This window comes from Cryptotermes secundus, unplaced genomic scaffold, assembly GCF_002891405.2.
Source record: "Cryptotermes secundus unplaced genomic scaffold, Csec_1.0 scaffold815, whole genome shotgun sequence".
In the NCBI taxonomy this organism is placed as follows: Eukaryota; Metazoa; Arthropoda; class Insecta; order Blattodea; family Kalotermitidae; genus Cryptotermes; species Cryptotermes secundus.
The window spans coordinates 84,134-110,744 of record NW_019733329.1 but is presented as its reverse complement, the minus strand read 5'-3'; the positions used below and the strand labels follow the sequence as shown (position 1 = coordinate 110,744).

Sequence of the window (26,611 nt, the reverse complement as noted above, 5' to 3'; positions counted from 1 at the left end):
GAGTAGTAAGGTAGCAACTTCCGTCGTCGTTTGTATATAAAGGTGGCGCGAAATTTGAATTGAATCGAAGATGGATGTTATGCGCTCTGAAATTTCAGCGCTCTTTGTATGGGCGAAGGTTTGGTTCGGTCAGTTTAGTTTTAATCTTGCTAGGGTAATATTTCAGAATGATACAGCAGAATTCACCCACAGTGTCTCCCAAAATTGCATGGTTCTAGTGTTATAATATAAGAAAATTCAATACTTAATATCCTTCACATTTTCAAGAAATGTTATTAATTTGCTCTTACTTTAACTTGACATTCCTTCTCTAATACGCACGTGACAATGTATCCTGCAAACAATTCTCTTCTGTCAGTGACCTCCAGCTGGAGAACTTTCTAACTGCTGTCTCCCTTCTTTCCAAATTCGCTCTCAGCGTCAGTTGCAACTCTCAGATAAGATTTTCACTTGCTAATCGAAGCCTCCCACAGGCTGGACTTCCAATACATGTAGTCCGGCCTCGTCACAGAATAAGAATATCATAAGGGCACTGAAAGGTATCCTTTTCAAACAGGCCCCTTTAATCCGTTAAGGCAGTTGTATAAAAGAGTGCTCGTTACATATGGACAGAATTTTTTGTTCATCCCCATTGTTACTAATCCGAGAGTCGCGTTTCATACATCTAAAACATTCGAAATTTAATACTAAATTACATATACACATTGCCCAGGGTATTCATGCTTCATGTCCTTTCCATCTGAGGTTTCTTAGTTGAATGTCCTAACACTGTTAGGTAAATAATAAAGGTTGTGCTTTGCCCCACTATGTAATTTTCTCCTAGAAAAAAATTATATAGAACCTCCTCACTTTGTACATATCTCATCCTCAATCTATGTCCTCCCCCTTACAGCCAGTTATGTTATTAATTTTCTGAACTAGTATGAATAAAAATGTTAACTGTAGTATTAGCCCAGGTGAACAAAATCACAAAGACCTTAGTAAAATTATTAAGTCCCCAGCCAAGATACGAAATGGGATCTGCTCTAGAACAAACCTGCACACATGTATGCATATGTATGTAAGGACTGCAGCATGACACTGAAATAAACAAATTCTGTCATTGACACTTTTTATTTTACAGACATCAAAGTTCACAAATATCAGCTGATATTATGACATACAAACAAACTCTCTCTTCTGCAACAGCTGTTAGATGTTATTGCTCCATTTACCAACAAACTCATCCATCTGTGAAACTTGGAAATGCAGTTGACGTAGATACATAATTTTCCTTAACACCAAGCAGTTGTGCATGTCATGAGGTGAATAGTTTCTAGAATTTTGCTTGGAGAAATGAGATAAATAATTGCTAATATTCAGATGTAAAAAAACATGCATAACTGCACTTCGTCTGAACAGATCTTCACATTATTCAGTATCAACAATTTCCACCCTACAACCGACTGAATGAAATTCAGTTTTGGTCTACGTTTTACACTCTGGACTTCACACTAAACTCAGAATACAAGTTTTTGCTTATATATTTTAATGACATTTATTACTGGACTTTTAGTAATAGTTATGTATTGGTGAGGCTTATTAGCAAAATTAAAAACTATGTTTTTGAACAGAATAGGAAAATCGAAGGTTATAATCTTACTAAAGGTGAAAATTGATTTATTTAATAATATTTCAAGTAATATTCATTAGATCAAAAATGTGTGTATTTTTTTGCAAAAATTAAAGAAACTCATTAATGAATACTTTATGGTGTAGAAATTTCTGCGAGAAAATGCCTCTGTAAAAAATGGATATACTCAGATTTTCTGGAGTCCTGTAAAATCAAATACATCTCATTTCTCGCATATTTACACCTTTCTGGTTTTACATACTGCACAATTTATAATATGTATATTATAAATAAATATGATTTACAAACACAAAATATGACTGACAAATACTGTATATTTTAGACTTTTCTGGCCATCTTCTAGTGGAAAACATAATTTATGCTTGGAGTTGGCTTTAAACATGTTAATGAATTAAGATGAATTAATCTAATTAAATTGTACATTTATATATATTATATATTATCATTTTAGTAAATATTTTCAATCTAGGAACAAACCAAAATGACCAAATAGGTAGTTATAACAAAATGAATATTTTAACATTTTAACAAAGTGAATATTTTGTTATCATGGTCATCAACTGTTACTGTAATCATATATTGTGATATCTGTTGCATGGTGAAAATTCAAATTTTCAGGCTTACAGAATAATGTGACACATTTCCAAGCTATTTGATAGGTCCCTTATTACAGAAACATCTATAAAGATATACCAACTTGAGAGTCCAATCCAACCAAATATCTTGATTGATTTGGTAACACTTCTCTGCATTCGGGAGGTCCCAGGTTAAAATTCTGGCCAACCTAACTAAAGCTTTTCATTGTTTTTATCAGTTCCTCCATACAATTGCTAAGATGATACTTACAGTACTTATGGCCACTTCTTTCCTTATCTTTTCAATTCATTTTTCACTAATTATCTCAAAGACACAGAATCTGTTGCACTGTGTCATAACATTTCCTTAGAGCAGCCAGTACATGGTAATGAGGGCAGTCTGTTTCATGTCACTCAACCCACAAACCACTTAGCCTGTAATAGTCTTATATACACGGTAATAACACTTGGAGACCAGCTGGAGAAAAAAACGTCCTCCAAGCTTTTCTTCAAGTAACAACACCCAAGAGTCAAATTCTTCTGAGACACAACACTGACACTCCCCAAGGTTCAAATGTTCACAACACATAACACAAAACCAAAAAACACATTCATGCCATAACATACAGGGCTTGAAAGAAGTTGTAACAAACCATGGTGCATTTGACAAGTCAAATCCAGTATAATGTTGTAAATGCATGTAGGGCAGACAGTTTAGTAGAGTGTTTAGTATTAACTGAAAGACTTGGTCTATTGAACCAGGAAATTCTATATTTAAATAGCAAGGACTTAAGTATAAAAGAAACTTTACTTTTACCTTCTTTCTAATATTCATTTATCGTGTTTAAGTTGAAAACTACTACCGCTGGGATGCAATGCAATGTACAGGTATTTCAATAGAAGTCCACTGATATTTCACAGGAAGCTCTGATTGCTACTACAAAATAACTGGTGGGCCTCTACCAGTCTGCATGGTGTTACGTCCTAGAAGACAGTACGCTTCATAGCTACAACTGTGACAACCACAAGTCCAATGCCAGTGTACTGCAGGAAGAAGTATTTTCAACAAATCATAAATAAATACAATTTTATGCTCTATGTCATATAGCTGGCTACAGCTTACTGTTACAGCTTTGATTCCCAGTATGATGTTTCACCATGATGACATTGTCTACAGACGACAGTTGGGATGAAGCTGTATGTATGCAATCATTAACTTATGAAGAGCAGAGTGTGGAGTTATATAAAGAGTAATTAACAATGATAGCATGACTTCTTGTACATAGTTAGTTGAGGCAGATATCAGGAGAGAGAAAGGCATTAGATATTATACAGGGAAATGTTTGTGGACAGGAAATAAAACTCACATCACTACATCAAAATTATAAAAAAAAACTGATAACATTTAAATTGATCGAAGAAAAAAATCTGGAAACAAGAAGTAACTTTGTAACTAAAAGGTTAAAAAGGGCTGAATATTTCCAACACACATGGTGACTCCCATTTCATATACTGGATGGAGTAAATTCCTATAAAATGCAACACCCACAAGGAAATATACAATAAATCCAAGCCAGCATGAATGTGTTAACACTTCTCTTCTGGTCCTGCATTCTCCAACCGTAAGTCTGAAGTCTTCTGTCTGACTGGTGCCATGTGAAGATCAGGCCATATGGCTCATCAGAAATAAATAAGAACTGTATGGACCAATTATGAAAGGAAACCTGCTCTGATGCACTACTCAGTAGAGGTACTCTTAAACAACAGTTTAGAATGGCTGTATTTCAAATTCTTTTCACCTGAAGATGGAAACAGAATCAACCATTGATTTTAATGAACTACGATCATGGACAAAGGCCAAATTTGTAATTTTAAATAAAGGAGTCTGTTGCTTTGTTATTCAATAATTGGTCCATCCAAAAGTCATAATGTGCTGTCAGTCTGAAGCCAGACATGCACAGTTCATATTATGACAGAAGCTGTTTGTGTGCACCATTGAGCATACATTTCAAATTGACAGAAAAGAGTTGAAAATTTAAATATATGACACTTTGTCCCTCAGTTTATGCGTCCTTTATGTGTCATGAAGCCGGTGTGGTCAAATATTGAGGGTGGGTCAGACGTCGACATTCCGTCCTTCTCCAGTGATGCCATCTTCAAACGACGGAGACGGCAGAAGAGCACCATGACACCAAGACTCAGAAGACAAAGTAGGACAGAGCCAAGACCTGTATAGAGCACAATTAAAAAGTCCAAACACGCCACATAACACATAATTAACTTGTACATACATCCAGTGAAGATGTACACACATAGTACAAATGCAAAGCAACCACTATGCCTATGTTGGCTTTAAGAATCCGATTATGGCATCAGTATTTAAAGTACATTTTAATAAGATCATCAATATAGACAAGGTGCTGATTTCTTTATATAGGTGACTCTCATGATCTCTGCTTTGGTTATCCATCCTTTTGCATATATATGGCTTTACTTCAATGTCATGAGAAGCATCAATATCCTGAAGACAGAAGTGCTTCACATGCTCATGAGCTATGCAGACAGTTTCCCAGACGTGGCTGATCACTTTGACTAAGTCATATGTTTTCCTATTCATTTTTTATTTATGAAACATGTTTCATTTCTCTATGCAATGCAATACGTGCGAAATATTAGGACCTGTCTACCAGACTTTACAGAATCACATCCCAGAAGACGGTAATTTCATATTCGCTAACATACAAATTTCCAATTGTGTATATCCAGTATTAGTAAATAACTTTCAACAAAATAAGTAAACAATGCAAAACTGTGCTTTCAGCTTGCTGACAAGAAGGAAACTCACCAAGAAGTGCAGAAAATGCACTAGTCTTCAGGCACACGCTGTTGAGGTCAAATAATGTGCCTGAAACATGAAGTCAGACAAGTCTACATTAGTCACCTGTAATTGAAGCATGTAGTGTGAACTGATGTACTGTTTACTGCATTTAACATAGCAGAATATATCAAAATTAAATTATCCTGCCTTACATAACCTACAAAGATTTGCGAATAAAATACAGCTAACTGATCTGATAGTGTCAGCAGAATAAAATTCAACTAACTCATCTGATGGTGTCAGTTGAAAGAGCAAAATTAATTTACCATGTCATGCTTAACCTACAAAGAACAGGTTGTACAATACAGTAAGACAAACTGGCCTGATTGAGTAAAAGATAATTTAAATTATGCTGTAAATGTAAAAAATGAAGGACGACATCACAAGATGTTAGCATCACTTAAAGAGAAAAATGAAGATGACCGAAGTGCCCTTTCACGACACTTAACAGACTAAAACATCGCATTAAAGCGTTTGATTTAACTGCCTATACAGCATCAGGATGTACAGAATTCAAATGGTGTGGGAAAGGATTAGAATTATGTCACTCACACATGGAGTTTTCCTTAAGGATCTGCCAACTATGTAGCCATTCAAGAATTTCCCAGCATTTTATGGAATCCAAAGGTTCATTACCGTGTTCACAAGAGCCCTTCACTGGTCCATATCCTGATCTAGATCAATCTAACCCATATCATCCCATCCTATCTCTCTAAGGTCCATTTTAATATTACCCACACACCTACATCTTAGTCTGCCTAGTGGCTTCTCTCCTTCTGGCTTTCCCACCAAAATCAAACATGCATTTCTCTTCTCATTTTTCGTTTTAAGAAAACACAGAAAAAAGGTGCCCAAATATAAATTTCAACTATTACACCTTTGAACAAACATCATTTTTAATGACATCGCTGATTCAAATTTAAATTTAACCTTGACATTAACCAAATTTTAAATCCTTTCATAATTTTAAAGCAATCTCCACCCCACACACTTTATAGAAATAATATTTACCTCAGATCTCCATGAATGTGGAAAGAAAAAAAAAAATAGACAACCACTCATATCAACAGATGCAGGTTTAACAGTGTTCTGGGAATGTTAGTAATGAACATTTTGTGAAATTCTTGCTATATTAAAACAGCATAATGATCATACCAATACTAAGGGTTCTGATTAACTTGTCGATCCAGTGTGATTATTTTTATCTAAGTCACAAAACTGTGAATGCAATCCCATTCCATGGGATCTTGGAGTTACACGGTCATTTCAGAGGACTTGGATGTGCCCAAGGCTAATTACCCAGAATGCCTACTCACTGTTGTTAGGTGCCAAGCCCGTGTCAGCATTTTCACCATCTTGCACAACGCGCAGTGACTGGAACAGACTCACATTCTCAGACAGTGCATGGTGTGGTGGAACTAATGTTGTAGCAGCCACTGAACGTTTAGTCAGGGACTTGGCATTTCGCCAGTGGCAGGGCTGGCTCTGCAATCATACCAAGAACAACAAATTGCAATGTTATTTAGCAGCACTATACCAACTGTAACAGTTAATACTGCATTGTATGACAGAATGATTAAGTACATATAACATTAACAAATATGAAATAAAATGGAAATGTCCTTCATCAGGGCATTAATACATAAGTTTAAGGTACGTACATTGATATTCAGTGACACTATATATAATGTAGCACTTATTCTATATTCAGAACGAGGAAATAAATAAGTAAATACAGGAAATATAATAAGGAATGAAATTAATGGCATATGTCAAGGACTAATGCATATGTTCAAAGTATGTTCATGGGTTATTTAATGGCATTATATCGACCACTGTAGCTACTTAGTGCTGATCATTAAGACAGAATGACTAACATGACATTATTGCTGTAGCAACATGTTGAAACAAGTACCCCATGAATATAAATCCAACACATTACATCTGTGTCCTGCATATGATGCAACATTTTTAGAGTACTTACTGGACATCTCCCATGACACATCCGCACATCACACTCAATATATAGCGCAGGGGATCCAGTAAAGCGAAAAGTTTTCATATATGCAAACACCTGTGTTTCAAACACTCCACTTTCACTCCAAGACCCACGGAACCGACTGATCAACTTATCATCCACAGGGCATCTGTAACACAACAATTTTGTAGCCACAATGAATACTAGATAAAATGCTGAGTTAAATAAAATAAGTAAATAAGTATTTATAGACAAATTAATTAATAATCTCAAGGTTAATGGATGACATTTCTATCTAATGTATGAGAAGTCTTGTCCCATATATCACTCACAGTTTAAAGTCAGTAATAATCTGACATTTTTATCTGTGTATACATATAGAGTGGAATAGACTTTTCCACTGAATGTCACCAGCTCAGTTTCATGACATGTTTGTCCTAATGTTTATTAAGTGTAATCTATCATAGTGTCTGTTACAATTTAAACAGAAAATTGTTAAGAACAATGTCTTATCACTAATTTGAAACGTTCAGGAAAAACATCTATATTTGTAAAAAGAAAAGGTATTTTTTTTTATTTATTGGCTGCTATGAGGTGTAAGCAATGGAATAAAAATATCCGCTATGAAGTGCTGCTATCTAGGAAATTTCTTTGACACTGAATCATACATTCATCTGCTGCCATCTTCTGCTCACATGTATAATTACTTGCTAACATATGAAACAAAAGGAGAGTATGTCTTGGTTCTTCGTATGTAAGCACACAGATCAGCAAACTATAACTAAATGCAGCTAAATGGAAAGAACACACACAAGATACTGACCCATACTGATCAATGAGCTGGATCTTCTTAGTGGCCCCATTGTGAGCAAAGCAGTCATTCACTACAATGTCAAAACCATCTGGAACAGAGCAATGGATCACTTGGATTCATAGAACACTTTAGAGTTCTGAATAAAATGTCAAAACTAATTACTGATGTAGAAAATTATATTAATTTTGATGACTACTGTCATGTAGGATGTGAAGCAAAAGTTGTTACACTCCAAATAGTACTCTATATAATCAGTACTGTAAGAACCCAGAAGCCAATATATGAATTTTATTTGTCAGAAACTGAATCAATAAGCAGAAATGATATATAAATCTGAAAGTGCCAGCTGTTGAAATAAATAACAGAGATCTTTATTTTCTTCTCCTGTCTTCAGGGTTATTACCCTCTAATGGTTCCTCACACCATGTTTCCATCCCTTCTGCAGTCTTCCTCAGACAGGCCTTGCTTGATAATTAGTTCCATTGTGTCCTCACTCCAGATTCTTCGTGGTCTTCCTCTCTTCCAGCTTCCTGCTGGACTCCATTCCAATATATGGCTGGTAACTGGTGTTCCAGTTTTTCAAATTATCAGAAATCAGTGTAATTCACTTATGCTGCCACCTGGCTTTGACTTTCAAATGCGTGTAATATAGGATGAAGGGTCTGTGAAGGAATAAAAGGTCTAAATTGCAGTGCTAAAAGGCATAAGAGGAGTGGTAAATGCACCAATCTGATTAGAAGTGTGCTGCCAGACCACTGAGACTGGAGAAATATAAAGATAATGTTATCCCTGTACTTAATTAAGCACCACTCCAGGAAGGTGTATGATGGCATGGAGGGATGAAACCTCATTTCATCAGAATGGCTGATAACAATTTTATACATTCTTACATTTTGTTCTCTGCTTAATCCTCTGCTGCCAAGGCTTGCCATCAAAGTACCCACTAGAAAGTCCAAGAATTCTTGAAAGTAAATGCAGTTATACAGAAAAATCCAGAATCTCAAATTACCGTCAAATTACCATGAGAATAGATCATGTACAAGCCTGTTCTTTACTTTAATCACCCATATGTCGTCACAACTGATGCCATCTATTATTATAAACATCATAGTAACTGACCAAAACAAGCCACTCTCCTTGGCTGGGGTGATTTCAACACAGAGTACCATGAGCCGATGTAGTCAGTATGTGGTGTGCAAAGAGATTTTTATTTATTTTTTGATGTAGTAGTATCTGAATATTCCAGTGCCCTTTTCTCCTCTTGTCTGACTTCCATTTATAGACCTCCATTACCTCTCTTTCAACAGCCAGATATACAAACTCTTTATTTTTTTAACAATTTTATTTTGAATTTCTAGCTTATAATATAGTGACTCATTATTGTTATGTTTTTGGTGTCATTTGCAGAAGTTCTAATTTTAGATGGCATATTACTTTAAAATTAATATAACAGCCTCTGCACAGGTGAGGGTATCAAATGATAGAATTAATAATGTTAATAAATAGCCTGAAGGCTACTGAGGGCAGATGCAGAAAATATCATTACAACCAGACTGGCAGCAAGTGGCTCACCATATTTGCTGCGCATATAGATGATCAGGGTGAGGGGGTCTCCCACACGGACTGGTCCCCCAACCCGTGCACCTGATGTACCATATCCATGCCTGATCTCCATGTAACACTCAGGAGGTGACAAGGTGAAAACCACGGGATTGCCTGTAGCTACCCTGCAAAATAGTTCTTTCATTGTGTTCACAGGGCTTTTAGGTATTTCACATGATTCTATGATTCTCAGACTAAAGATGATTATTTCCCTAAACAGCACATAACCACTAATTTTGTAATGGAGACATATTGTATTAAATGCAAGGAAGGTATTTAATTTATAAAATTTAACTTAGATAAGTAACTAACTAACTAAATGAAGGCTGAAATTTGGTCAGTTAGTCAAGAAGTTCCCAATAATTTATGGAACTCTAAAGCTAATTATTGTGTTCACAAGAACCTGCTACTTATCTCTATCCTCAGCCAGAAGAATTCAGTCCACTTTGTCTCATCTTATTTCTTTAAGATATAATTAATATTATAACCCTATTTATAACTGAATCTTGAAAGTGGTCTCTTTCCTTCAGGATTTACATGAATTTCAATTGACAGCATTAAATATGATACAAGCTTGAACAGAGTGTACCAAAAATATAAACTTACTCCACATCCAGGAAGGGAAATGTGACAGTCTTCCAGAAGTCATAACCATATTCACACGTGACCTTGAAGTGTTCATCCCACTCCTCCTCGATGAGTGGGTTGTACTGCACTGTCACCGTGTTCCACATGAAGTTTTTCTGCAATGTCAATATTACACTGATGGTTGGACACAACAAAAGCAAATACAGAATCGTGTCCCTGAGCTTAATTAAGCACCATGCCATAGAAACATATAGAAGAATGGAGGAAGAGATATCAGCATCTACTAGATAGCTGTGTTACGTAAAATACTCCATGATACTAGCTCAAGAAAACTTACTGTTGGTGCCTTCCTACTGTCCTCATGGTGAGTGTTCCTCCCCAGAGTCCCACATCTGTTCAGTTGGATAAAGAACTCATAATAATCTCGCCCTGTGCCGTTGATATAGACACAGTCTGGGTCATATGAGTAGCCTGTATGAATAAAACAGAAGTGAAATGTATTAAAAATATATGTAACATATAACCGGGTCAATGAAATAATGAACACATGTAGCTGGAGTTATGATTTGCTGCCTCCTCCCCTTCCTTGCCCATACTGTACATATCCCATCCATCAACTGTTCATGCTCTTCAATGTCTTCATAAAGGAATGAAATACAAACATGTATGCAAAACGGGAGACAAGGAGAAACAAGAGCCAGTAGATAGTGATCATTGTTGGGAGTAGGGGGAGGTGCAGTGCGGGGAGGCAGCTGTTAGGGAGACAGGTGGGGGGAAATTTGTGTTTATTGTTTGGTTGCCCATTCTTTTCTATTATTTACTTTTGTCTCCATCTCTTTATATTCACTTGCCCTAAATCATCCTCTGCATCTTCCAGCAACCTCAGTATGGGGATTCCCATTTCTCTTCTTTCATCTGATTTACTTTCATATATTTTCTTAGCCACTCTTGTTTGTTCCCTCCCACTTACACACCCCAACCACTCTGAAATTAATGTCTTAATATCTTCTAACGGGTCAAGGGTATATAATTCATCCAATTTTTGGTTAGCGTTTCCCCAAACTCTTGTCATCTCCCAGTCTGCATCCAATTTAATAAACCTTATGCTGAGGAGAATATCTAGAACTGTTATAGATGAAACATATGGATTTTTACACTATTGACTGGCTTTGTAATAAAAATGTCAAGGTCAATTGAGTATGAATATGTGTACTGCATACTGAATTGCAAATTTCTTAGCTACCATTTCTTCTTTAAATACTGCTAGCAGTATAGTTTGTCATTTTACCACTAGGGGACTCCTCAGGGTTGTTGTCAAGCCAAGGAAGTCTAGGCCAACGCCCTGGTGCTTCCATAACTGACACTTTTTTAGAAGACACTCATGTGAAACATTAAGTTCTCATAGTTTATCTGAGTTATATGTTTTTGTGCCTTTGATGAGCTGTTTGTAGTTCAACTCTAGATCGTTAGGTAAGAAGGTCATCTTGATATCACATTTTATAGTCATTTCTGTACTCGACAGTACTGTGAACTGGATAACCCTAGCACTTTCCTTTTTGAAACTACACCCTTGCCAGAAATCCAAGGTGGCACACATGCTGGATATTGAGGAATGGAATAATCAGTGCTGGTATGTAATGAGTTAAATGATTTCTTCTTTTGTGACTGATCTAATTAACCTAGATTCTGAAGAGATAAAACGGATTCTGAATTGAGTATTGTGAAAAAACGATAATTGACAGTTTTAGAACTGAGAAACAAATTTCATTTCATTCTAATATAAGCTGTTTAATACATAAAAATCAGTCACATGCAAGTATACATTCAAGGATTTCAAGAGTCTTTATCTGAGATATGAGTGGTGAGTTTGCTGGGAGTATAAAGTTACCCTAGGATGAAGTCTGTTACCTGAAGAGTAGAGAAGACCAGTGAAGGAGCCATTGAAACCGATACGAATCTTCATGTAATCGTCTTGGCATTCTGCTTCAATATCTGTGCACATGAAAATAAGAAAGAAAATACCAGAAACTTTTAATGTGATACTCATAGATGTGGATCTATCTTAAAATGATGGATATTTTCTTGTTCCCATCAAAGGAGGTTAAGAAAATTTAAACATACAGTTTCATTGTACTTCTTTTGGCTTATTTTGGACTTCACCCATCATCTGGTATGTAAAAGACAAAAAACCACGACGTTTTGGAGACTGGATCTGTCTCCGTCTTCAGGTGGATAGGGAAAGAGCTGGTCCAGTGATTGAGACTAGCTCTTTCTAAGGGGCCCAGCTGAGTAGGTTTATCCTTCCCTATCCACCTGAAGACGCTATATGGAGGCAAGTGGTCCTATTCATGATCCGGCCGATTTACCTCAAAATAAAAACCAACACTATCCATTGAATCGAAGGCTGTGTGGACACTTTGGAAAAAGAAGAGCATGTTTCCACCACCAGGATTTGAACCCCGGTACCTCACTTGACCAGCCTGCAGCACAGTCCTTTGTCTGACTGTGGTATTGCAGCTTGTTGGTTAAGATGACATCAGGGACAATATGTACGTAAACACCGAGGACAGACAATCATAAACTCACGCTGTACGCGGGTTGTGTTGGACCTCCATCGGCTGTAGTCTCTGTCCCAGGCCTCAATGGGTGCCACGTGGTGATAGTCCAGATCATCCGGGTGCGGCCCCGGACGGGATCGTATCTGACTGATGGGTACATACCCCGAGCCATCAGCCACAAACACCACCTGTCGGACATATACACACTTATAGAATCTGAGCGTCATGTGTGTTAGTTTGGTGCTTAATTAATTTTTTTAAACCTATACGTGTCAGCCGGTCACGGTAGCCGAGCGGTCTAAGGCATATACTGTCTTCGCTCGCTCCGACGCCGGGATCGTGGGTTCGAATCCCACACAAGGCATGGATGTGCGTTTATTCAGTGTTCGTGATGTCCTGTGTTTATGTATAGGCCTTGCGACGAGCTGATCACTCGTCCAAGGAATCCTACCGCCTGTAAAATGATCATGAAACTGAAAATCAGAGGCCTGGGCCCAAGGGGGCTGTAGAGCCAGTGAAAAGAAAAAAATCCCGTGTCATCTTTTAGTCCTCTACTGTCAAGCCACAATCTACTAATCTACTACACGCGACAAATCTTACAGTGGCTTCGGATAGGACATTGATGCTCCTCATGTCACTGAAATAAAACCGTGTACATGCAAAATCGAGTATAACGGAAGTCTTCTCTATTAGAGAATGGTTGTGGATTTACAGTTTCAGAACATGTGAAGAGGACTAATCCGTGAAAATTTGAAGAGATCCGCAAATTCGTCATTTGAGAGTGTTATCTGCAAAAATAAAAAAAATAAATTCCGGACATTTGTAAGGGCACCAGACGTACATAACGAACAGGTCTGTATAGCAGTAACGTTCTCGACTCCTATTCGGGAGGTCTTCGTTTTGTATCTCAGCCAGGACACTGGCTATCCTCGCTGAGGTTCTTCGTGGTTTTCCTTAGTCCCTCCAGACAAAATACCGGGATGGCTGGACCACAACCGTTTCCACAAATCCTTTCTAAATCGTCATCCATCTTACAATTTTACGTTATATATTCTAGCTATTGACAAACAAACTCCGTGACCTGTAGCCCGCAAGCGAACTATACCGACCGAGCGACTTTAGGGGATAGAGGGTGTCGCGTGGTCAGCGCAACGGATCCCCACGGCCGTTAATCTCGGATTTCTAGACCGGAGTCGCTATTTCCTTGAAATAGCTCCTCAATTATCCTCATGATGCTGAGTGGACCACGTTCCAGACCCACTACTTCTCAGAAAATCTGGTAACGACGGGAATCGAACCCGGAACCTTAGGATCTGTAGCCAGGAACTCTGACCACTAGACCACGAGGCGGTCCCTTAGCTACTGACATAATAACAAAATTACTGCAAGTAACAGACGAGTCGCTGTATCGCTTTTCACACGCTGAAGACATAAACACAGGTCTGGACCCGTTACGTCACACTTTACCATTCTGATTAGCATGGCCTCCTGCGTCTCTGTCTCTCTCGAGGCAACAGGAAAGAAAGTTCATTGTGAATAAGTAACAAGTTTCAACACCTGTGTGACGTCACGTCACTCGCCTGGAAATCTGCGTATTTTTAAAATTCCGGTGTTACATCCTCTGCAGGCGCTTGACCAGTGTGCGTACTACTGCCCAGCCTGGCTTCTGGGGATATCACGGGAAAATACTCACAAATTAAATTCGATTAGATCTTCTTCTTTCCCCTCTCACAGACAGTGAGTGCTTTGAAGCCCCTTTTGAGATTTTTAAATTTAAATTTCTCTTCCACTCATTCCGAGGTCTTACTATGTCTTTCTCCTTTGGGAGTTGTCTTCTTGTTCCTTTCTCGGGAATGAAAAGTATTTTTCTGGCAGTGTCAGTTGCTAGAACATATAGTGTCCATGAAAGATGAAACTGAAAGGATTTCGAAGGAAGCGGTATTGTCCTAATCAATGTGCTATCCCGGTATGGGCCTCGAAGGACTTAGAAAAACCACGGAGGACCTCAGTCAGGATAGCAAATGTTCTGGCCGAGATTCGATCCCAGCACCTTTCAAATACAAACCTATAGCATTACTGCTATATCAGCCTGCTCGGTAGTTTTTTCATTTTAGTCTCTTGGGGTGGGGGTGAGACTGAGTCCACTTAGTACGTCGGCCACTATATTACCTATTGTACCAGCACCGGATGTTAGATGAGTGTGGAGCAGTCGGTTGGATGAGAATTGGAAGGGGAAACCGAAGTACTCGGGGAAAACCTGCCTTAGAGATAATTTGTGCACCACAAATCCAACATGACCTGACCTGGGCTCGAACCAGGCCGCCGCGGTGGAAGCCGGAGACTAACCTCATGAGCTATGACACGGCCAGCCCGCTCGGTAACACGTAATAGTTAAAAAAGAAAAACATTACTTTGAGGGCTGACACGTCACAAAGAGAACATTTCGAAAAAATCTCGAAAGCCTATGCGAAATTGTACTTTGCCTCTCTGGATATCTCGGCCGGAATGTTTCAGCACTCGGAACATGAGGGCAGCACACGTTAATGGCCGCCCCATCGACACCATTCCAAGTGTGTAACCTTTAGTCTGCACTCCGTTATGTGCGTTGCGGTGCAGTCTAATTACCGCGTTGCAACTTTGCACATTGCTGAACTGGGCTAACTGCAGAAACCAATGCTTCACACAGGGTGTTTCAAAAACAGGGTTATGAGAGGGTTTGGAACTCAACTGGGGTAGAAGTGGAACAAAATTACATAACGTGGAGCTCCATAATTTGTTCTCTTTGCCAGATATTACTAAGAGAGTAAAATCAAGGTGGATGAGCTGGGCAGGGCATGTAACACAAATGGAATAGAAGGAAAGTGCAATTTTTGGTAGGAAATAGCCTATCAATGAAAGACAACTAGGAAGGGAGTAGAATGCAGAAGAATACTGAAACAGACCTTAAGGAAATAATATGTTTCNTAACACAAATGGAATAGAAGGAAAGTGCAATTTTTGGTAGGAAATATCAATGAAAGACAACTAGGAAGTCTTGGGAATAGAATGGAGGAGAATACTGAAAGAGACCTTAAGGAAATAATGTGTTTTTTTTATTGCTAGTTGTGTGGGACTAAGTCCCTTGTACTGCGGCCACTTCTGGCCTATTGTACCAGCCCCACATGATAGGTGAGGGTGATTGTGGAGCAATTGGTGGAATGAAGATTGCCAGGGGAAACCTAAGTACTCGGAGAAAACCTGCCCCAGCGCCACTTTGTCCACCACAAATCCCACTTGACTAGATCCAGGATCGATCCGGGGCCGCCGCAGTGAGAAGCCAGCGACTAACCGCTTGAGCTATGGCGCGGCCACAATAGTATGTTAGAATGCGGGCTGCATTCATCTGGGCCAGGACAGAGGACAGTGGTGGGTTCTTGCGAGCTGGCACGGGACCTTCGGTTCCCATAGAGAGCTGGCATTTGCTTGAGTAGTAAAGCAACTGCTAGCTTCTAAATGAGGACTCAGCTAAGTTAGTTAAGAGAGAAGCTGCAGGCGTAACAGGAAGATGGGCGAAACCGGGCCCCGTTCACTCACACCCTCGGTCACAGCTGAAGGAGTTCTTAGCCTATACACTTCCACCTTGAAGATGGAGATAGAAGTGTCGATATCCGTTAGAGCAGATATAAAGAGAAAAGGGCGAACATAAGGATAGGAAAGAGAGAAACAGAAGAACGGAGACAGGAGAGTAGAAAAAGAAGAGGAGAGAATGAGACTTGGAAGAACAGGTAAAGTTATCCCTGTAACAGGCCGTGAAGACCCATAGGGCTGTGAGACGTCAAGGCTCCCATATTTTCTACATAATCGGCTCATAAATTGCCTTGAGATAAGGGAAAGCTATCCCTGTAACAGGCCGTGAAGACCCATAGGGCTGTGAGACGTCAAGGCTCCCATATTTTCTACATAATCGGCTCATAAATTGCCTTGAGATAAGGGAAAGCTATCCCTGTAACAGGCCGTGAAGACCCATAGGGTTGTGAGACGTCGACGCTCCCACATTTTCTAGACAGTTGGCTCACACATGGCGGTGAGGTTGTCAGTCTTATGCGCCGGCCGCCATTTACCCCCAGGAAGATTTCTGATACTCATTTCTGTTAGAGGCTGAGTAGATCCCAGGGCCATAGTGCGGCTGGAAGGGTTAGGTAACGTGACAAAATCCACCTCATCGGGACTTGAACACGCGACCTTCCGGCTTGTAGCATATTGCGTCAACCAACTGCGCTACCGCGCGCCCAAGGAAGAACAGAAGGATGAAAATAATGAAACGGAAAAGATAAAGATGAAGTCGAAGGGAGGTAGAGAAGAAGAGGAATTTGTAGAGGGGAGGTGGAAGAAGACTGGAGGAGATAGGGAGGAAAGCGGGGAAGATGGAGCTCAAAGAAGTGGGGAAAGTTGGAAGAAAATTGGGGGACAAAAGAGGCGGAAGAAGATAGAAGTTGCGAACGAGTAAAGAGGACAAACCCGTTGCTCTGTGTGTCTGATGACAGGGTTACAAAACCGTAACCTGTTTCAGAGCAACTGCAGGAACCCTGTACTCACGGAGCTCTGCTCGCTGCTATCATGCGCCAGTCCGTCCGTCTCATTATCGGGCACCACGATAGGACCCAGCTTCCTCAGCAGCGCCGCGGACCCACCACCAGAGTTGTCCGCCTGCTCGCCAGGGTGTGCCGCGTAGAGCTCCGTCACTCCACCACCTGCCGCTTCCGGCGACGTCACATCCTGCTCCAACGTCGCGTCGAACAACTGACACAAGTAATCATGATTCAGTTCAATTCAAATCTCCATTTATTTACATGATGAACTCGACAGTCAGAAGCCAAACACAGCTAGCACGAACACAAAACAAACAGATAGTAAAAGCGCTAAAACAATTAAAAAATAAAAAGTTATCTCTGTTAACAGGCCGTGGACNACCTTCCGGCTTGTAGCATATTGCGTCAACCAACTGCGCTACCGCGTGCCCAAGGAAAAACGGAAGGATGATAATAATGAAACGGAAAAGAGAAAGATGAACATGAAGGGAGATAGAGAAGAAGAGGAATTTGTAGAGGGGAGGTGGAAGAAGTCTGGAGGAGATAGGGAGGAAAGCAGGGAAGATGGAGCTCAAAAAAGTGGGGAAAGTTGGAAGAAAATTAGGGGACAAAAGAGGCGGAAGGAGATAGAAGTTGCTAACGAGTAAAGAGAACAAACCCGTTGTTCTGTGTGTCTGATGACAGGGTTACAAAACCGTAACCTGTTTCAGAGCAACTGCAGGAACCCTGTACTCACGGAGCTCTGCTCGCTGCTATCATGCGCCAGTCCGTCCGTCTCATTATCGGGCACCACGATAGGACCCAGCTTCCTCAGCAGCGCCGCGGACCCACCACCAGAGTTGTCCGCCTGCTCGCCAGGGTGCGCCGCGTACAGCTCCGTCACTCCACCACCTGCCGCTTCCGGCGACGTCACATCCTGCTCCAACGTCGCGTCGAACAACTGATACAAGCAATCACGATTCAGTTTAATTCAAATCTCCATTTATTTACATGATGAACTCGACACTCAGAAGCCAAACACATAGCTAGCACGAACACAAAACAAACAGATAATAAAAGCGCTAAATCAATTACAAAATAAAAAGTTATCTCTGTTAACAGGCCGTGGACGCCCACAGGGTTGTGAGACGTCGAGGCTCCAACATTTTCTAGACAATCAGCTCATAGATGGCATTGAGGTTATCAGCCTTACTCGCCGGCCTTCCTTTGTAACCCCAGGAAGATTGTTGGGACTCATTTCTGTTAGCGGCTGAGTCGACCCCAGGGCCATAGTGCGACTGGAAGGATTAGGTCAATTTAGAAACCCAATTACCTCATGGGAGGAGGGCACGCGGTAGCGTAGTTTGTTGAGGCACTATACTACAAGCCGGAACGTCGCGGGACCGAATCCCGATGAGGTGGAATTTTTCAATATACCTAATCATCCTAGCCGCTAAAGTTGGCACTAACTTCGTTGACAAGCAGCGGTCGCTCGGTCGCTATAGTTCGCTTGCGGACTTAAGCTACGGAGTTTGTTTTGTTTTGTGATATGCAGAGCCTAGACAGGCATACAGACACGTACTGAAGGTCACTGGTGCTCAGATTACACTTCTCTACAGTTTACACACATTCAATGAGATGATGATGTTATTATGAACTGTGATCAGGCAAAGGGTTTGGNACAGTCAGAAGCCAAACACAGCTAGCACGAACACAAAACAAACAGATAGTAAAAGCGCTAAAACAATTAAAAAATAAAAAGTTATCTCTGTTAACAGGCCGTGGACGCCCACAGGGTTGTGAGACGTCGAGGCTCCAACATTTTCTAGACAATCAGCTCATAGATGGCATTGAGGTTATCAGCCTTACTCGCCGGCCTTCCTTTGTAACCCCAGGAAGATTGTTGGGACTCATTTCTGTTAGCGGCTGAGTCGACCCCAGGGCCATAGTGCGACTGGAAGGATTAGGTCAATTTAGAAACCCAATTACCTCATGGGAGGAGGGCACGCGGTAGCGTAGTTTGTTGAGGCACTATACTACAAGCCGGAACGTCGCGGGACCGAATCCCGATGAGGTGCAAATTTTTCAATATACCTAATAATCCCAGCCGCTAAAGTTGGCACTAGCTTCGTTGACAAGCAGCGGTCGCTCGGTCGCTATAGTTCGCTTGCGGACTTAAGCTACGGAGTTCGTTTTGTTTTGTGATACGCAGAGCCTAGACAGGCATACAGACACGTACTGAAGGTCACTGGTGCTCAGATTACACTTCTCTACAGTTTACACACATTCAGTGAGATGATGTTATTATGAACTGTGATCAGGCAAAGGGCTTGGAAAGAGGTGATCCTAGCATTTGTAACAGATTTGTACCATAAAGTATCTAGGCAGGACAACAGTTAGAGAACAGCGATCCGACCGGAATGTCTCTCGAATACAAATCAGAACCGCTACCGCTATGCAAACTTGCTCACTGAACGAATCTGGCCAGGCAGTAATGACTCTCACTTGTATTCATGGGATATCTGGTTCGAATGTCAATACCAACTACTCTGACAGGATTTTCGTGCTTTTCCTGAGTCTCTCCAAGAAAACGTAATGACTGCATTTAAATTAGGCCGCAGCCACTTCCACCCACATTCTTCATGCCATTCGACACTATGTAGCCTGAGCTACTGACATCGTTAAACGAACCATAGACCAATCTACTCGGCTCTCAACGAGAAAATTATGAAGCGATGTTCCGCTCAACGTCTCCGCTAAGCATGGACGATATTCCGAAGGAAAGCCTGTGTAACACTGCCTGTGGCGGAGAGATTTTCCGGCGCTTGGCGAGGGATGCAGATTGGGCTCGCTACGAAGCAAGCGAGAGAACAGCCTCTCACAGACAGAGGTACAAAGGACTCTACATAAAATCTGCCTAGCCATGAAGTAGCTCAGGCAGAACAAATGCGATTTCACTGGGTCCCAACACAATGTACTGTCCCTCGGGTTCGGCAGGTGTCCTCGCTTTTCGTAGGGCAATATACATCCCTGAAAAATGGACATCATCACAATCTACAGCCAGAACACTGTAACGGTACCTGTAACGCAAAGCATGTCTATGTATATAACCGAAACAAACTCCGTGGCTTTAGTCCGCAAGCGAACTATACCGATCGAGCTACCGCCGCGTGTCGGCGAAGTTAGTGCCAACTTTAGCGGATAGATGGTGTCGCGTGGTCAGCGTAACGAATCCCCACGGCCGTTAATTTCGGGTTTCCAGACCGGAGCCGCTAATTTTCCATTCAAGTATCTCCTCAATTATCCTCACGAGGCTGAGTGGATCCCGTTCCAGACACACTACTTCTCAGAAAATCTGGTAGCGCCGAGAATAGAACCCGGACCTCTCGATCTGTAGCCAGGTACTCTGACCACTACATGATAGAGGAGGTCCTTAATTAGGTACCATGCCATAAAAATATGTGCGGAGTGGAGGAAGATCTCCATATATTCTTAACCTCTGCGCTAGATGGATATGAATAGTCAGTTTCGAGCCCCAACAGCTTTATCCTCAGTGAAAGCGACCCAGGCGCGCATTGTATAGGAGGCAGGTTGGGTGTCAGAGCCGGTCTGGACGATATGGATAAGAGAAAAATGTATTTCCCTTACCTGGACTCGAACCTCGACTTCTTAGCCGTCCGACCCCTAGCCTTGTCTTTATACTGACTGCGCTACCCCTGCTCCAATAATAATAATAATAATAATAATAATAATAATGTCTGACTGTTTTTATAAGAAAAAGTGGTTGAGTGGATATCACTCCTGCTTCTTATTCAGGAGGTCCTGGGTTCTAATCTGGGCCTTGAGACAGGCCATCCTGACTGAGGTTTCTCCGTGATTTTTCCTCACTTCCTCCAGACAAATGCCGGAAATTGCCTCATATTACGTCACAAAAATTCTTCCACATTCTTCCCATAAATCACCCTGCGATTTGAGGCTACATAGCCTAAGCTATTGACAGTGTCGTTAAATAAACAATACTTATGAATAGCAGGGGCAGTTAGACTTACCTGTGACAGCAGCAGGCACCAGCACGCAATACAGCTGTGCCTGAAATACAGAACAGAGGCATGGGGTGAGAGACTGTAGCGTGTCTCTGTACGAGTTGAGGCATCCAGTGAGGCTCCACAGAGAGGCAGGAGGGGTGGGAGTAAGATGTACTACAGAAAATGGTCTAACAAAGAAAGCAACAAAAAGAAACGATATTCCCAAAATAAGATCTAAAAGTTTGTGACGATTATATATTAATATAATTATTGTGTGCCTGAACATTATCCAGCGTCCTGTTTATTATTTAAAAAAATGTTTCAGAGACTGGAATCTGTCTCCATCAGGTAAAAACCTACTCAGTTGGACCCAAATCGATTAAGCTCAACTCAGTAGGTTTTCACCTGAGGATGGAGACAGATTCCAGTTTAGATAGGCTGTTTTTAGATGTACAAAATATTTTATACAAGAAACACTTCACCGAAATTTGAAAATTATGCAGAAGTCGAAAAGTAAGTTCTTCAGAGTGTAACGCAATATACTTCTGAGAAAACCCGACGTTTCGGAGGAATTTATCGGCTCCATCTTCAGGGTCCTACATACCGCCAGCTTCTGCTAGTTTCTTGTTTGGTTTGTCCTTCGACATCGAATATGGAGGGTACATACTCCTTAGAAACGTCGGATTCTCTCCGAGCTGCAGGTATTACAACAGAGAAGACCGCATTCCTTATACTGAACGCCGTTGCAGCCTCAAACCCAATAAATATTCTCTCAGCCTGCTTAAGAAGTACGCTCACTATACACGCGAGGCTGAATACGAAGTATGGACCCGAGCTTTGAAGAGAACAGCGCCTGAATACGTAAGTGTTTGGCGAACAGTGAGAAGTTCAGTGAAGATAACATAACATTGTCTCTTTCAATTCGTGGGGCGGAATGAGTCTGAGTCCACTCGGTGCTTGGCCCCGGATGATAGATGAGTATACAGGATTCGGTGGAATGAGAATTGGCAGGGGAAATGGAAAACTTCGGAGAAAACCCGCCCCAGTGCCACTTTGTCCATCATAAATCCTATACACTAACCTGGGAACATACCCGGTAGTTAGGGCATCTAGCAACCTGAGCTGTGCCTAAAACATCCCTGATGATCCAAACATTATCATCAGCACCATCTTCCCAAACAGACCCGCTCTATGTTCCTCCTTTAATGTTAGAGACCAAGTTTCACACCCGGCATTGCTATAACAGGAGGTTACTCGTCGACTCCTCACCGCGACGGCCTGCATTCGAACCCAGGTCAAGTCATGTGGGATTTGTGGTGTACAAAGTGGCACTGGGGGAGGTTTTCTCGGAGTACTTCGGTTTCCTTTCCCAATTCTCATTCCACTGACTGCTTCATATTCATCTAACATCCGGTGCTGGTAGAATAGGTCAGTTAGTGGCCCACGTACCAAGTGGACTCAGCCTCCCACCTTCCCCCAAGAAAAAAAAATCACACCCAGACAATATAACGGTTTTGTATATTTTAATTGTTGAGTTTTAGAAAAGCCGAGGGCGTGGCAAAATATTCCTAACTGAATGGCAGCAAGCATTTCTCGATGTACGAGTACACCAGTTCGAGCATTGTTACAGAATTATTCTGAAATTGCTAACAGTTGCTCATCTCTCGATATTTCGCGCGTTCCTAGTGCTCAGTGGAGCACCAGAGCGCTGCTTCCTTCCTTCCTGAGAGTTCGCCGGCCCGACGTAACGGTGCGCCGTTCCAACTCAAGGCCTCCGATACGTCACGCCTCGGCAAGGCCGCCTGCCTAAACGTAAACAAGACTTCGCACATTTTCTTAACAGTTGCACATAGCAGAAAAGTGCCTTCAATTTCCATACAAATTGAGCTATCTTGTGACGTCATGGCAAGACGCACGTTTATTCATTTATAGAATATCTCAGGCTCTATAGGCTACGGGCTTCATAACTGATGGATAGTGGTTCTATTCCCGATAGGGCACAGTTATCCACACAATGAAGACCGGCCGTAGAACCCACCGAGACCCTCACCTTCACTCAATTTTCCTTCAGTTGCTTATTTAATGATGCTGTTGGAAACGAGACTATATAGCGACCGATTATAGATGACTAATGTATGTATAACAGTTGATGAAAAGTGGGAATTGGTAGGGGAAACCGAATAGGAGAAAACCAGCTCTAGTGCAACACAAATCTCACGTGACCTAACAATGGATCAAACCCAAGCCTTCGTGGTGATAAACTAGCAACTGTGGTATGCAGGTCTATGCAATTTCTAACCTTCACGAATACCTAACCCCCCAAATGTGTCTCCACCTTGTCGTGGTGGTGGGCATTGCGTGACTCTGTGACCTGGAGATCTATGCCGTGGTAGTTTAACTACTGGTAGGGTCACTTATGCCGGAAAGTTCAAACAGTAAAGTCCAGCGGGGGTCGCTCTGTCGGTATAGTTCGTTTGCGGACTACAGGCCACGGATTATTTTTTTGTTTGTTTGTTGGAACTGTTTGCAGTGCCCCAAATTGATGCCGACAATGAGAGCTTTCAAGAAGGCGATGCTCCTGCGCAGTATGCCAACATGGTTACGGAATTTCTTGATGAAACATTACCACGGCGCTGGATGGGGAAGCAGTGGCCCCCACGCTCACCGGACCTTACACCCCTGGACTTTTAATTCTCGGGGCATGTGAAGCAAATCGTCTGCAGTGTTCGTATTCACAACATTCAGCACTTGAAACAGCGAATCAGAGAAGCTGTTGCAGCCGTCACGCCTGATTTTCTTGGTCGAGTGTGGCAGAACAAGGAATACCGCTAAGATGTTTGCAGAGCCACCAATGGAGCCCACACAGAACTTCGATAAACACGTGAAAATAATATTTCAATTCTTTAATTTAATTCGTGTTTAGCCTACGTATCATATTCCGTTTAATACATACTGTATAATATTTTGAACCCCCACCTTGACTTGTGTACTCTTAGCTTATAATTACAATGATCTTGCTAAGGAGGATGAGATGGGCAGGGTATGTAGCACGAATGGCGAGAAGAGGAATGCATATAGGATAATGGTGCGAAATCCAGAAGGGAAGAGACCACTGGGAAGACCAAGGCGTAGGTGGGTGAACAATATTAAAATGGATGGTATGGACTGGATTGGTCTGGCTCAAGTTAGGGACCAGTGGAGAGCTCTTGTGAACACGGTAATGAATCTTCGGGTCCCATAAAATGCTGAAAAATTCTTGAGCAGCTGTACAATTGATGGGTCATCAAGAAGGGCTCAGCTCCAAAGAGTCGGTTAGTTTATAATGCTCTAGATTCTTCTATTGGTCTGAAGTGTCTATCTAGTTCTGAACAACCATTAGTATCCTTGAATTCTAGTAAGTATTCTGCCAGTTCAAATCCCGGAATATTTTTCGGCCCTGCGCGTAATTTTCGTATACACTCGCCTTGACAGGATGGCGTTGTCTCACTTTTTGTTTACACACTGTAATAATCGCATGTCGCTCTTCACTTTCGCGTGTCGCATGACGTCATGAGAACCGTTGCTGCAAGTCACAGTCCGGTTTGTTTCTACATATCAGTGCCAGCGACTTTCTGAACGCACCCTACCTACTGCATGATGTTACAGCGTCCGTCCCAGCACTTTGATAACCCTTTCCATGTTGAACAGCGATGATTGAAGACAGTGACTAGACTACGTGCTGGATGACCTTAGAATCGGGGTTCAATATATTTTACTGCATATAAGATTTTAAGCTTTCAAGGACGAATCAATGAGCTGAAGACTTCTCGTTCGATCAGATGCGCCATTGCTGAGTGTATAATTCAATGGTAAGAATGTTCAGCCTCCTGCGCATGCACCTGCGTTTAGAAATTTAGGATTTTTTTTAGGAAATTAAAAAAAATACAAATTGCTTTAAATTTCCTGAAGTCTTCAAATCTTCGAAATTTTTTGACGTATTTAAAATTGTAATAACTGAGAGTTTTGGAAGTAAAATATATTGACATCTGATCCTCAACTGACGTCAAGATGAATGATACACCGTAGCAAAGTCACGGAGACCGAGTTTGGAAAATCTGCAGATGCACTCCAAACTGCAACATCATTTCCTGTTTTGTTTCAGTGATCGTGACTTTCGGACGCGATCTTGGCTCGCGGTGGGCTAAATCGCGTTGTTAATTTTACCGGTTGTGGTCAAGCTACAGACCTTGGGTTGGATAGGACCCGTGAGAAATTTATATCCGGCCAGAAGAGCTATTGAAAAATTTACTTGTAATAACATTTTCATTTACCTCAACACATTTTCAAAATTTCTGAAGCACTAGTAACGTATTTTCATAAAGGAAAGTCAGGAAATTTATTTCAGGCTTTTTTCTGCAGCAATAAATATTTATCACACAGGTTTCATATAACAATTTTCCTGAAATATGGCTCAGAAAAAACATTTGTAACCCTTAATACGACCCTCCAGCTAAAATGTTTTCCCATCCATACCGAACGTTGGTATGAGTGATGAACTGTGAATGTGAAAGAATTTCAGAAGACGCTGTTGTAGCCAGATCAAGTCATGGAGCAACTAAGGACCCCAATAGTTGGTGCCCCAGCCGAGATTGGAACCGAGTACTTCCTGAATACCAGTCCGTAGCATTACCGCTACACGAACCGCGGCTAGACATTGCAGTTAACAAGCATCTTGCTAATTGTGAGGCCAGTACACGGTCTCCAGGGGCGATACAATGTCTCTTCAGCAGAAGGCAGGGCCCCCTGCCGGCGCGTGTTCACGCTCTGATATCAGAAACAAATGAAGACGCTTAAAGAAAGCAGTAACAGCTTCGCAGTAGCAGAGGAGGAGGAGGAACACTGCGCGAAATCCAACAGGGCCAACGATCGACATAGGCTGGCGGAATGTTGGAATGCAGGGGCTGTTGTCCTCTTCTTATTCCCTCACTCATCAGAGTAAAGGTGAGGTTTTCTTTCGCTGAAATAAACGCCACGCCATGAAGACCTGTAAGGGACTGAAGGTACAACTCGCGGCACCGATAGGGTAGATGCTTCGGCCGCTTTACCCCCGGTGGAAAGAGGGCAGGCCTCAGAGCCGGTCTGGACATTACGAAGGAGAGAACAGTCTCTGCCCATTTCATAAATGGAGCCCTGATTCCCGGGTCGTTTTGTCCGTGGCTTAGTAACTGTACTGACTGAGCTTCTTCTCCCTTACAAAGCTCAACCCTTTCACACCCTAGTCAACAGAAATAAATCATGTTTTGTGTACTGATATTATTACTAATAACAGAGAGTGGAGACTTTTACTCGTTCATTTATTATTTTCTTAATCTTCTTGTCCTCCATCTTCTTCATTTCTTATTATGCTATATGCTCTTCGTCCACGTTATTACTT

At 41.4% G+C, this 26,611-nt stretch overlaps 1 protein-coding gene and 1 long non-coding RNA gene across 2 annotated transcripts in view; both read right to left on the bottom strand.

Annotated features, from left to right (window-relative positions):
* Positions 1-1,123: 1,123 nt before the first annotated feature.
* Positions 1,124-17,593, bottom strand: LOC111868048. Its single transcript, XM_023858404.1, has 12 exons — positions 17,567-17,593; positions 17,202-17,405; positions 12,655-12,814; positions 11,977-12,060; positions 10,406-10,539; positions 10,087-10,223; positions 9,451-9,605; positions 7,888-7,966; positions 7,071-7,233; positions 6,403-6,571; positions 5,054-5,113; positions 1,124-4,436 (listed from the first exon to the last, which is right to left on the bottom strand). Exons 1-12 carry the CDS (start codon positions 17,591-17,593, stop codon positions 4,267-4,269), a joined length of 1,542 nt encoding a protein of 513 aa, XP_023714172.1. The 3' UTR covers positions 1,124-4,266.
* A 340-nt stretch (positions 17,594-17,933) lies between these two features.
* LOC111868047 overlaps positions 17,934-26,611 on the bottom strand; it is a 38,501-nt gene continuing 29,823 nt past the window's right edge. The window contains exons 2-3 of the long non-coding RNA XR_002843452.2: positions 21,223-21,262; positions 17,934-18,134 (exon numbers count right to left, since the gene is read on the bottom strand). This is a non-coding gene — a long non-coding RNA (uncharacterized LOC111868047). The remainder of the gene's footprint in view (positions 18,135-21,222; positions 21,263-26,611) is intronic.